This window comes from Hippocampus guttulatus, chromosome 9 (genome assembly GCF_054856545.1).
Source record: "Hippocampus guttulatus isolate MCC_2025c chromosome 9, RoL_Hgut_1.0, whole genome shotgun sequence".
Taxonomy (NCBI): domain Eukaryota; kingdom Metazoa; phylum Chordata; class Actinopteri; order Syngnathiformes; family Syngnathidae; genus Hippocampus; species Hippocampus guttulatus.
This window is the reverse complement of record NC_141269.1, coordinates 2,076,390-2,088,900: the sequence shown is the minus strand read 5'-3', so window position 1 is coordinate 2,088,900 and position 12,511 is coordinate 2,076,390. Positions and strand designations below refer to the sequence as shown.

At 45.6% G+C, this 12,511-nt stretch overlaps 1 protein-coding gene across 3 annotated transcripts in view; it reads right to left on the bottom strand.

Annotated features, from left to right (window-relative positions):
* LOC147199774 (voltage-dependent T-type calcium channel subunit alpha-1H-like) overlaps window positions 1–12,511 on the bottom strand; it is a 57,490-nt gene that overhangs the window by 24,311 nt on the left and 20,668 nt on the right. For all 3 annotated transcript variants that reach the window (XR_015101789.1, XM_086119584.1, XM_086119583.1), the window contains 7 exons: window positions 11,356–11,671; window positions 10,586–10,678; window positions 8,463–9,006; window positions 5,016–5,395; window positions 2,383–2,534; window positions 2,074–2,259; window positions 827–944 (listed from right to left, as the gene is read on the bottom strand). Coding sequence is in view for 2 of the 3 variants with exons in the window: in XM_086119584.1 (XP_085975710.1) it covers window positions 827–944; window positions 2,074–2,259; window positions 2,383–2,534; window positions 5,016–5,395; window positions 8,463–9,006; window positions 10,586–10,678; window positions 11,356–11,671 (1,789 nt within the window). In the remaining variant the exon portion in view is untranslated. The remainder of the gene's footprint in view (window positions 1–826; window positions 945–2,073; window positions 2,260–2,382; window positions 2,535–5,015; window positions 5,396–8,462; window positions 9,007–10,585; window positions 10,679–11,355; window positions 11,672–12,511) is intronic.

Below are 12,511 nucleotides of genomic sequence, written 5' to 3'. Positions count from 1 at the left end.
GACAATTTTGAATCATAAACGAGCCTAACGTAGTTTTTGCAAAGCCCAAAGATAATTTTGTCTTCATCAAACTGAACTTGTGTGTTTTTGGCAGGGTTGTCGCACTCGAGAGCGGTCTCGACTCCTGTTTTTTGTTGTTGTTGTTGTCTCTGACTCGGACCATCAGACTTGTAAAAAGTGAAAGAAATCTTTCACCGGTACAAAATGTACAGTGGATACAAAAGTCTACACACCCCTCGTGAAATGATATGTTTTGGTGAAAGGAAGAAAAAAATGAGATCAAGACTAAAAGAACTCGAAGGTACCACGTGTTTGTAAACATCAAAGACAATTGTGTGTTTGCTTTGACATTTGAGCGTACCGGCCAGAAAGTGAAGCGCAAAAACTGCTTACAACATAACGGTGTGAGAACAACAAACGACTTTCTCACCGCGCTGTAATAAGAGGCGCATTAAGGCAGAATTTAATATCTGTCTCTGCGGGTTCAACGGCAATAACGCTCGTCGCCGTTAAACACACTCCTGCCGAGTGCCTTTTGGCGACTCCTTTGCTTTTGTTTTTTTTAATGCTTTTTTTTGGGTGGGGGGGGGGGGGCATCATCTGGCTGCTCTGACACTGGCTTGCGTTTGGTCATTTCTGTGTCTGGGGAGGGGGAAACGTTGCTGAGAGTAAGCCCGCTCTCGATTGGATTAAAAATAATCAAGATGAGTATCTGGGCTGCTGCCAATGACACCGCAAGCTGCTTCGGTTGAAATGTCCTACTCTTTCATTTCAAATGAAATCGCGGCGAGGACAAACTCCGTCCGTCTGTGTGCGCGCGTCAAACCTGGAAGACGGTGACGGTGGCCCAGAGCAGCGAGTCAAAGTTCTTTCTGTCGGGGAGCGTGTCTCCGCTATCTTGTCGCAAACCAAATTTACATCCAAACAAATGCATCCCCAGGATACTGCGCACACAACAAATGAAAACATGGAGGAGTGCATTATTTAGTCACGTGATCACACGTATCCATACACGATCTCCACGAGGGATGATCAAAAACCTAGAATTAATGAAGGAGGTTTTACTTAGAAATGTGGAATTTGGTGGATACGTCTATCATGAGTGGCCCCACAAAAAAATCTCACGAACCCGTTCCTCGAAAGAATCAACGGCCCTTTATCTCAGTAGCACCATCGGGAAGAAGAATTCAGTCTGAAGCCAGTTGAACCTCAAATAGGCCCTTTGGGGTTGGATCAGTAATTTGGGCTAGTGTGCCGTTCTACAAAATCATTCAGACAGTTTTATTCTGCATCATAAAATTTTGTAGAGCCACAGTAAAATCTCAAGACAGGAATACTGCCGTTCGTTTTGGTTCAGTCCCATCCCTCAGAATTTTTTTTTTGTCAAGAAGTAAGCCCCATAAGCAATTTTAGTTCAAGTTCAAATTTGGTGCACTTAACTATCACAAGGAGAACCACAAAAAATGTCAGGTATCCATGTCAGAAAAAAACAGAACGTCAGCCATTATGGTTAGAAGTGGCCCCAGCTAGCAATATGACATTTGGTAGGTATGTCTATAAAGAATGGAGCCACAAAAAACAAAAACAGTATCCAAAACCCACATTCTAAAAAGACACAAGAAGTCAGCCATTTTGGTTTGAACGACCATTTGGCTTGCTGCAAAATAAAATTCAACCCCGAGAGTTTAACTCAGCAACATGAACTTTTGTAGGTTTGTCTATCATCAGTAGGCACCAAAAAAAAAAAAAAAAAAAAAAGGACTCAAGAAGCGGATAGGAAACACACAGGAAGGAAGTCTGTCATTTTAGCTTGAAGCAGGCCTTTGCCTCTGTGGTGGCATCCAGATTTTTTTAAATCAGCCCCCAAATTCTGTTTTACCAAAACAACCTAAAATTTGGCATTTAAAATTTGATTGGCATGTCGATTAAGCACGCCAAAAAAAAAAGTCTCAAGAAGCCATGACAGAAACAACATCAGCCATTTTGTCTGCAGGGTTTTTTTTTTGGTTGTTTTTTTTTTTTTTACATGACCTGACAGGAAAGTTGAACTCCAAAGATTGTTGAATCTCTTACCTGAAGATGAAAATAAAGAGCATGAGCAGCATGCAGAAGGTGGCCACATTGTCCATGGTCTTCATGAGGACCACCAGCTGCCTCCTCAGGGCTGGCAGGAAGCGCACCAGCTTCAGGACCCGCAGCAGACGGAAGGTACGCAGCACGGACAAACCTCCGTCCGCCTCGCCCACAATCTCCCACACACTGACACACGTGGGGGGGGACATCAAATATTCGAGGGAAAGAGACAAGAGCACATCTTCAAATGCGAAGGGAACATCAAAATCCGCTCGAAAACGTTGGGAGTGCGCTGTGAGGTCGCCCCACCTGATGATGACGATGATGCTGTCGAAGCCATTGTAGGGGTTCTTGATGTAGCCGAAGAGGCCGAGCGCCACGACTTTCAGCAGCATCTCCAGGCCGAACAGACTCGTGAACACCATGTTGCTGATCTCCAAAACATCCGTCAGCTCCTGCGGCTGAGGGCGAGACAGCTTGAGACTGCTAGCGAGGCGCGGGAAAACATCGACAAAATACTTTCCTGGACGTGATCGCTTGTTGCTAGGCAGAATTCGCAGCGCAGAATCAAGAACCGGACTGTGCAGATGACCGCAATTCATTACAAAACATTTTTTGAATCACCGACTGTCAATTAATTTGAGCCAACCGCTTGGTGCTAAAAGAATCCTTTGTAGTGCAAAGGTAAAACAATTTTAATTTAGATCATGAAACGGCTTAAAGGCACAGATCAACAAAAGTCAGATTCGTTTTACAAGGCTGTTGCTTGGCAGAATTTGTGGAAGGCAATTATTTTTCAAATTCATAAATTTGGTGCACGTGAAGGTATGCGCAAGCAGAGGAATTAATTGGGAGTTAACTGGGAGCTGAGATTCAATTAATTTTATCTGGACAGAATGCCATTTGCATAATTTCAATTTGTACAACAGAAATAAATTTCGCATTTCAACTCTTAACTTTAACCTGAAGTTTCTTCTACTTTCTCCCTTTTCATAATTTTGCTGCTGTAAATTAGGAATTTCTCCACTGTGAGACAAATCAAGGTTTTCTTATCTTATCTTATATCGTGTGTACTGTATCGAGTCCATCGAGAAGGAAACAACAGTTGTGCTACAGGCGGGAGACGCAACATGGAAGGAGGTGACATTTATTTATTAGAGCGCACGTGTGCGCGCGTGTGACATCTGGCAGCGGCGCAGATGTTCTCCAGAGATGCCTGTGTTCCGGACTAAGCGGAACACTGACAGCGAGGTCACGTGCGATGAAATGAAGAAACGAGTGGAGTACAGTGCGGCATGGAAGCTGTCAAAACAGCAAAGCTGCGTTGACGAAAATGAATTGTTCAAAAAGGTACCGTCCCTATAACTGGAGACGAGGGCCAGACCGACAAAGCAAATTAGCCATCGGCAAATATCGGCCCCAGTCGTTCAATTAATCAACTGATTAACCAGTTATCTGAATCGTATTGTGCGGAATATCGTAATCGGCAACGACCTGCCACCGTCTCCTGTAGTATGCGCGACACTCGTATTGCAGCAACAAACAGCAATGAGAAACAGAGGACGTCTTTAAGGGAATCTAATTGTGCCATTCGTGCTGCAGCACCGACCGTTGACGGCTGAGCAAACGATACGGAGAGCGCCACGGCTCTTCGGGCACTTTGCATGTGCATTGATGCGAAAAATCCTTCAGCACTTGGAAATATTGCCCAGCGACATTTACACAAATATGAAAGGAGGTGCAGGAGGTGGTGAACAGGATGTGGAGGGTCCCAGAGGATTTGGCCTTTGCCCTTTCCTTGGTTTTTGCATACCTAGCAAGTCATCTTCTTTTTTTTTTTTTTTTTTAATTAATTTGTATGTATCATCTTTTAGTGGAGTGATGCAGAGCCCTCCGGAATACTGCCGTTAACCAAAGATATCGTGTCGAAAAGAAAACCTCCACAAACTCAGGTGAGACCTCGTGGGCCTTTCGCATTAAATGATTAACACGGAAGCCGTTTTGCATCGTCTTTGACCTTTTTCACGCCGGTACTTAATAAAACAGTCCGAGTGGTGTGTATTTCCTTGGCAGGCTCTGATGAGATGACAACTCCGCGATGTGTCTTACAGTTGAGTAAATAGGCCAAAAAGGCAATCTTCCCTCGGCAAATCATGAAGCCTTCGCTGGCTCCACTTCGACTGTCTCATTCTCGCTCGTCTCCCTCCTTCTCTCTCTCTCTCTCTCTCACTCACTTTTGTCCAAGGGTCACACTTTAATTAACACTTCAGGTCTTATGAGCTGCACACAGCCCGCGCGCGCGCGCAAGGCAGACACACTCGGCGCAGAGATCGTGTGAGTCGCGCGGCAAGTGTTGATTGCTGCGTGCGTTTCAACGAATCCCGCACACACTTCATTAGCGCGTCCATTTTTTGGGTGTCCCCATGGCGTGAATAAATCGAGCCAATCACAGATCGTCGAGACCGAAGGCGTGACCGAGGGAGGCGTACGTCATTTGCTCATGTGCGAACGGCGACGCATGGATGCGATCGTTCCTATCGGGGAAGTGGATCGCCTATGTTATGTTAGAATAAACTGAATTCTATAAAAGGACAACATCAAACCGGAAACATTTCGTTTTTTGGCCATAATCCGTTATGAATACGTATTGCTCACGATGTAGAAGAAGCTGTGGAGATTTTTTTTGTATTTTTGTGACAACTCAGAGTCCATGGTGCAAAAACGTTCAAGATGGTTGTTTTTAAGCCAATGTTTCCAGAAAAAGATCCCATTTCGGAGTCACACAAAAAGCATTAGCCTCAAAAGATTACCGCTTCACTTGTTCACATTTTCTTGAGCCTCTTTTGTCATCCAACATGACTTGAGATCCTGGAACAATGGTGTTCGCCAAAGATTTGGGGCGAAAACGACCGAGACGTCGGCATCACATGCACGCCTCATACCTGTTCGTGATACTCGATTCCCATGGACAGCGTGTTGATCAGAATTGCAATCATGATGCCTCTGTTGAAGTATCTGCTGCCCACGATGAGCTCCAGTTTGCCCCTGTGTTCCGCCCAGCATCGAGCGCACGCCCGCCACACGGGCCGGGCGGCGTGTCTCTCGCCCAGGCGGGGGGTGGGGCTCTTGCAAGGGGGCTGCATTGGCGGGGGGGGGCTGCTGACGGGGCCTCGCTGCTGCTGCTGCTGATGACGATGATCCCCGTCCGCCGCCTGGATTTGGGGGTCACGCACTCGGTTGTAGTAGCTGCAGTACGGACAGGGCGACGACTCCACAGGGACCTCGCCTGGCAAGGGTAGCGCCGGGTGGGCCGCGCAACCGCCTGCACACAAAAGCACAATTGTCAGTCGTACCTTTGACGTTGACATAAACAAGTCCTTTTCGCTTGTCTTTGATGTTTTTTGTTTGCAAAGATGCGCACGTCGGGATTATGAAAGAGATCAGGTTTACAAAAACAATGCACAAAATAAAATCTGCAAAATAGTGGCACGCGAATTAGGGACCCGCGATGGAGTAAGGTTTGATATATTTCTGGCAATAAATACATAATTCATCCTTCATTCATTCATCTTCCGAACCGCTTGATCCTCACTAGGGTCGCGGGGGGTGCTGGAGCCTATCCCAGCCGTCTCCGGGCAGTAGGCGGGGGACACCCTGAATCGGTTGCCAGCCAATGGCAGGCAATAAATACATAAATAATAAGAATAATGCATGCAGGTCATTGGAGGCTATAAATTGTCTTTACGAAAACACATTGGGTGTACCGAAAACTACAAATTGTCTTTGATGTTTCCAAAAATGCATCCTCTAAATTATAACGTTTTATTTTTATGCTCTTGCGCATGTCACGTCGAAGACTCCAAATTAACTTTGGCTTTTACAAAAGCAGTAAGTAAGTATGTAGGTACAAAAAAAATTCGGGGTGATTGAAGGATGAAAATTGAAGCAAAACATGTATACTCGGTTCACGAAAGACTCCAAATTGTCCTTTTGGGTTCAGAAATCGTTGAAAACTCTCATCGATACAAATCCGCATACGCTACGGTGACCCCAGGACTCAAAGTCGCCATTGACGTTTCTGAAAAACAGATGTGACGTTCAATCAAGTTTGTAAACCCAATTTGATGGTCACAAAACCGCATCCGCTGGGTTGACGTCTAAATCATAGTCCGGTTACGAAAGGCTGATTCCCAATCTTGCCAGTTTCACTGAAACCTTGCGTTTGCGATTAAAGTGAATATTTTGCACTTCTTCCGGTCTCTGTTTGGAAGTCGTGCACAACAACAACAACAAAAGACAAGGACATGGAAGCTGCTGTTGGTATTCTTTGTGCAAGGTGGGCTTGGGGGTAGGGGGGGGGGGTGTCTTTTATTCGACGAGTGAGTGTGCATGCGTGTGTGCACGGCATATTCCTGCGCAGTCATTAGCGCGTAGCTCGAGGCGAGAAAAAGAAAAGGAAAACGCTGCTGTGACCAAAAAACATTTCAATGAGTCATCTAGCACAAGCGCTTTCTCTTGGCGCCTTCTTTGGCGTCGTGACCGCCGGGTGGCGTTTCCCCGAAGAGCGGCGACGCGCTCAATCCAATCAAGTCACTCCATCATGTGCAACTGTACGTACGCTCGACAAGATGTGGAAACTTCCTGCCCGGGGGCGTCGATCGCAATGAAATGCCTCCGCTTACGCCGGGTTCACGGATCACTCCAAATTGTCTTTGATGTTTATGGAAACGTGTGCGGGATGCGAGCTTCATGGAAGATTAGAAATTGTCTTCGCTCGTTTCACTGACTGATGTTTTCGAAAACAAATATCGACTCTTAGGTTTGCCGCAGTATAAATAGTCTTTGACCACTTCAAAAGCACACGATGGTTCACTCAGGACTTTGACTATCTAAAGCCCCCTCCCTACCCCCCCCCAAAAAAATTTTAATACACAAAATTGACCTAAGACTAAAAGTTGTGTTGGATTTTATTGAAAACACAAATGCTATGGGTCATTGATGATTCTTAAATTTAAAAAAAAAAACGTATGCAAGGTTGATTGAGGGCTAACCTGTCTTTGATGTTGATGAAAACGCATACGTTCACTTATATATATATATATATATATATATATATACACATATACAGTAGATGTATAGAGAGAGAGAGAGAGAGGTAATTCGTTGACTAGCTTAGCGCTTAGCGGCGTTGTTTGCGCATGAACAGTGTTTCAGTCATCTGATTGGTTGCGCTCTATGTCAATCAAGTCACAGGATTGATGATAGGTTGACGTGGTGCGTTCTGTGTATTTAGCGCCTTTGTTTGAATGGCAACGCCACTGCCGAGGTGTTTTGGACGCTCGTCATGTGAAAGCCCGGGAGCCGCATTGAACCGGCAGCTCGCGAGTCGCGGGTTGGCCACCCCTGCCTTAAACTGTTTGAACAAAAAATTATTTGACACGCGAGTTACACTGAAGACGAAAATTTAGCTCCGGGATCCATTTTGGACAAAAACAAGTCGACTTGGTTGACCGAAGCTTGAAAACGGTTGTACGCTTTGTGGTTGTACGCTTTGATAACAACGGTCCCAAAAAGGACAAACAGTCATAAGTATTGATTGAGATGAAAAGACATTCTACTTCATCTGAGTTTTTGTGGCTTCTCCAGTTATGTATTTGATACTAAAATCCGCTTTGCGTATGACAACTGCGTGCAACAATAAAAACCTCCAATAGGATTATGTCCCGCCTCGGATCCTGTCGCGCACCGTTTGCTTCCCAACGACTTTGCTTTAAACCAATGAGCAAGGGCGACAATGCAGTTTATACTCCTTTGATATCATCTCGTAGACGAGACGCCAAATGGAGACGCTCATCTTTTATTGATTGTCGGAGTAATGGAGGTCGCAGGCAAACATTTTCATGGCTACGACTTTAGGTTACTTTCTTATTGGGATACACCAGGACGATTTTAAGTGCTGTTAATTAGTGGCCATTGTAGCATAAGCCACTAAAGTTGCATATTCTGCTTGAAGATGTCATGAAATAAACATTAAAAAAATAATAAAAATAAAGTAAGCTTATGTTTTGGCTCTGGGTGCATTTGCTGTGTCGAATGGAATAGATACATATAGATAGAGATTGAGAGAATAAAGAAATGTTGATCAAAAAAAATAAAAACTCCAAGGGTTATCATTGGAGGCATCTGGTGGGTCACTGCCCCCACTGCAAGTGGACTGTAACAAAAAGTTTGCTTGGTCACAAAATACTCCCTTCACGTGGGGGGGGGGGGGGTCTCATGGGTCATCTGGCCCCAACGCAAGCAGACCGCTACCAACCAACCCTCCTTCACCAGAAAACTTTACAAAGAATCGTTGCTCTGCGACCAACCGATTGTCGAAGTCATCTCACCGTGTTCCAGGAGGAGCTGCGGCAGCCTGTTGCCGGCCTCCGCGGCGCCGCCACTCATGTGATGCGGACCCTTTGCATCCGGGTGAGCGTGGAGAGGTGATATGACGGGGTAATTAAAACCTCCGTTACTCAGCCGACATTCAGCTCGTGGCGGCGGCGGCGGCGGGTGTCGCTGATGATACATCTCACGAAGGTGCGACAGATCACCCGCGACGTGACCGGAATGCCGGTGCGCCAGCCCGTTCATCTCGGCCACGCCGCGGTCCCGGCGGCGTGCGGCGCAGGCGCAGCGCAGGCCGGCGGCGCCCAGGGCCAGCAACCGGGTGAGGCGGCGGCACGCCTTGCGGCCCAAGTGCGCCAGGTAGCGGATAATCTCCTCGTAGCAGCTGCCCGGCTGGCTGTCGCTGGCCAGCGTGGACGCCGACTGGTGGAGTTGGCGGGCGCGCTGCTCCGACTTCATCAGGGCGTGCTCGCGCTGCTTGGTCTCCGAGAACTGGGTGGCGATGACCACCAGGCACAGGTTGATCATGAAAAAGGAGCCCACCTGAGAGGGACAAATGTACACTTGGGAGACAATTGCGTCGTGCCCGAGCATGTTTGCCTGTCCCCGTGGCCGTTGAGTGTTTTGCTACGGCGACGGCAAAGTCTGAGTTTCCGAGTCCTGCTCTCTAGCGATTCGGGCACATGACATGACCTGGGCCCGAACCTCTTCCCAATCTCCGTTGCAGTTACTGCGCTGCTGGTCTCCCGTTTGTTGCTGTAGTCCAGCTCGCTACATATTGCGCTCGACACGTGCTTGTGTCAAATGGCCCGTTGGCACTCGAAGGATCTGGACTGGGATTAAAAATTTTTTTTCATCCTCCTAACCAACTGCAGAATCAATAAAATACTATGATTAGGTGGAGAAATTAGAAATACGGAATTTAGTGGTTGTGGGGTGGGGCGGGGGGGGGGGGGGGTCATTGCACCACCTGAGCAGTAAAATGCAAGCCGACACTAATGACCCAAAGTGGAAAAAAATATCCTGAATACAGTGATATCTCTACTTCTGAAATTAATTGGTTCTGGAAGAAATTTCTTAACTAGAAGATTTTGTGAGTAGAGGCGCGTTTTCCATGTAAATGCCCTAATCCGTTCCAAGGCCCCCAAAATTCAGACACAAATGTTTTATGAAGCATAAAAATGCATCAAAATATGGAACAAATACATGTTAGACTTTGATTATTGCACAATAAATGAGAGTTGTGTATAATATTAAAAAAAACAAAGAATAAAAAATAAAAATGATGGTCATTTAACTTTTAACTGCGTCCTCATCGTTTTTTGCCCTCAGTAGTTCATATTCTGTCTCAGATGAGGTTTTTGCCTGCCGTTTTGTCAAGAACTGATCCGAGTGCGCTTGCTTTTGTCGACTTTTAACAATCCTTTGAAAATGTCCAAAGCAAAAACATCAGCATAGTGAGCGACTGTACAACTGGTGATCTTTTTCTGGGTGATTCACATTTACGTCAAACTATCGGAACGCCTCATTGCCCGAGGGGCGAATGACGACGACGCTCCATAGACACATATCGATCTATTTATCTATCTAGACGCATTGACATATTCGGTAGAGGTCTATCTTAGCCAATGGGATGCCAGGATGATGCTCAGTAATAGCCAATGGCAGAGCAGCTAGAAGTATGTTGCGTTCAGGAAACTCTGAGTTGCTATTTTTACCTTTCGTATCTTTCAATTTTCTTCATAACAAGAGGCAATATTTCCTTGTTGAGGCAGTTCGTAACTTGAACATTTCGTATGGAGAGTCGTTCGTAAGTTGAGGTACCATGTACATCTTTTTTTTTTCCATTCCTTGTTGCGCATCGCTCGGGTCTGCTCGGAACAGCTCAAGACTTGGCATAAGACATCAAAGCACGTCGCGCATTACTAAGCTTCCTTTGTCTAATGTGACAGGCAGCGGCGGCAATGAGCTTACGCCGCATAAAGTAGACCCCGGCGACACGTTAAGCTTGTCAGATACTTCACGTCTCAAAGATCTGCAGATAGTGTGTATGCGTGCGTGTGTGTGTGTGTGTGTGTGTGTGTGTGTGTGTGTGTGTGTGTGTGTCTGTGTGTGTTCTTACGATAATGAGGAAGATGAAGTAGATGAAGTTGTAGAAAGAGTGGGCATCCATGACGTAATACATGATGTCCACCCAGCCTTCCAGAGTAATTACCTGTCAGAGCGCGCACACACACACGCACGTCAGTAGTAGAATCGATTGTCCATGTTCAAGAAGGGCAAAGAAACATATTTCGTGCCTGATAATTAAATATTACGAAACAAAATGAAATTGAAATGTGACTATAGGCCATCGTAGCTGTTTAATATTTTAGGGGCAGACGGGTAGAGATAAAAAACATACTGTATATATTTTTTTAATTCAACTAAATAAATGAATAACTAAATTGAGTATTTCAAGTAACCCGTGGATTTTTTTTTATAATTGAAAACAAAGATATTTACTCTTAACAATCATTTCAAGCTACCGATATAAACAAACAAACAAAAAAAAGACAATCGCCTGAAAAATTTGACACACGACAAAACAGATGACGACAACAATTATTTTCGTGCTCCCAATGAAGCAATTTGAGCCAATTTGCTAACATTACATACACCAAAAATTAGAAACACGCTGAGTATTAATTTCTTCCACACATTTAAGTTATGTGTAATTTATAATGCCCAGAAAATGAACATGTCTTGTTTACTCACATTAACCCTTTCGGGGACAGCGGTTCCTACAGTGGACCGCTTATCACGTTATCAGGTTACAGGGCGCACGAAAAGGGTTAAAGCCCGCGAATATGCTCATATTCCAAATAAGACACGAACGCATCCCATCATCACCTGAAAAATGGCAATCCACGCATATCCAATGTTATCAAAGTTGATCGCTCCCTTGTGCGGGTTCAACTCGCCGGCGCGACACTCGTTGTAGTACTGGTACCAGTTGACACATGACGTCCCGTCTCCTCCCGCCGCCGACGCCCTCTCGGGACGGGTGTCCTCGGCCGCCAGGAAGCAGGACGTCCCGGCCACGCGCCGGCGGGGCACGTCGGCGCAGCGCAGCATGCCGTTGTCTCGCTCTGCCGAGCAGATGAACGGGTGGTCCTCCGTGCCGCCCGGACGGTAGTAAACGCTCAGGAAAGAGACGTTGTACCTCCTGGAAGACGAATTGATCGTAAATTCGATTGCTCACAAAGTGAAATGTGGAAATCCTAAAAAAACAAACAAAAGTGTTTTGGGTGTGTGATTCAATAACAAACTGGCAAAATATATGAGCAGACAAAATGTAGTCGCAGATCTAGTGGGGTCTTGCCCGATTTGGCCCCCGACGCTAGCGGACCGTAACGCCCAAAAAGTGAAAATGAGTTCCTTGCTTTTGCTGTGAAAATCCAAGAAAATATTTTGGGGTGTGTAACACTGATAACGAGCGAGTCGGCAAACGAATGAAATGACGGATGTGATGGCGCGTTGGCCCCGCCGCAAGTGGACCGCATTCGAAACAGAGTTGTTCTTATTGAGAAAATCATTTCCCAACTGGTTGTTTTTTCATTTGATTAACTAAATAATTAACAACACCAAATACAGCAGTACCTCGACTTACGAGTGACCAGAGATTTTTCGGGATACGAGGGGGGAAATTTTTTTTTTGAGAGCACAAATTTGAGTTGTGAACACCAGACGACATCAATGACACAGCAACTGGTAGAAGAATCCTGATGGGCCAACAAAATAAAGCGATGAGTGTAGCTGTTAGCAACACTAGCATAGTCACGCGTTCGGCATGTATCAGACCAGTGGGGCACATTGTTTTACCACGTTTTATTTTGCAACAACGTGTATGTGTTTTTATGTGTGTCTGTTACAGTTTTACATATTCTTGACTCTCCTCAAAGTTGGATAAATAGCAAGAAACATCAAGGCGTGTGGTCATTGAAGGAATTTCTTAACTTTGCTGCTGCGAATCTGGAATTTCTCCATTGCGAGACCAATAAAGGTT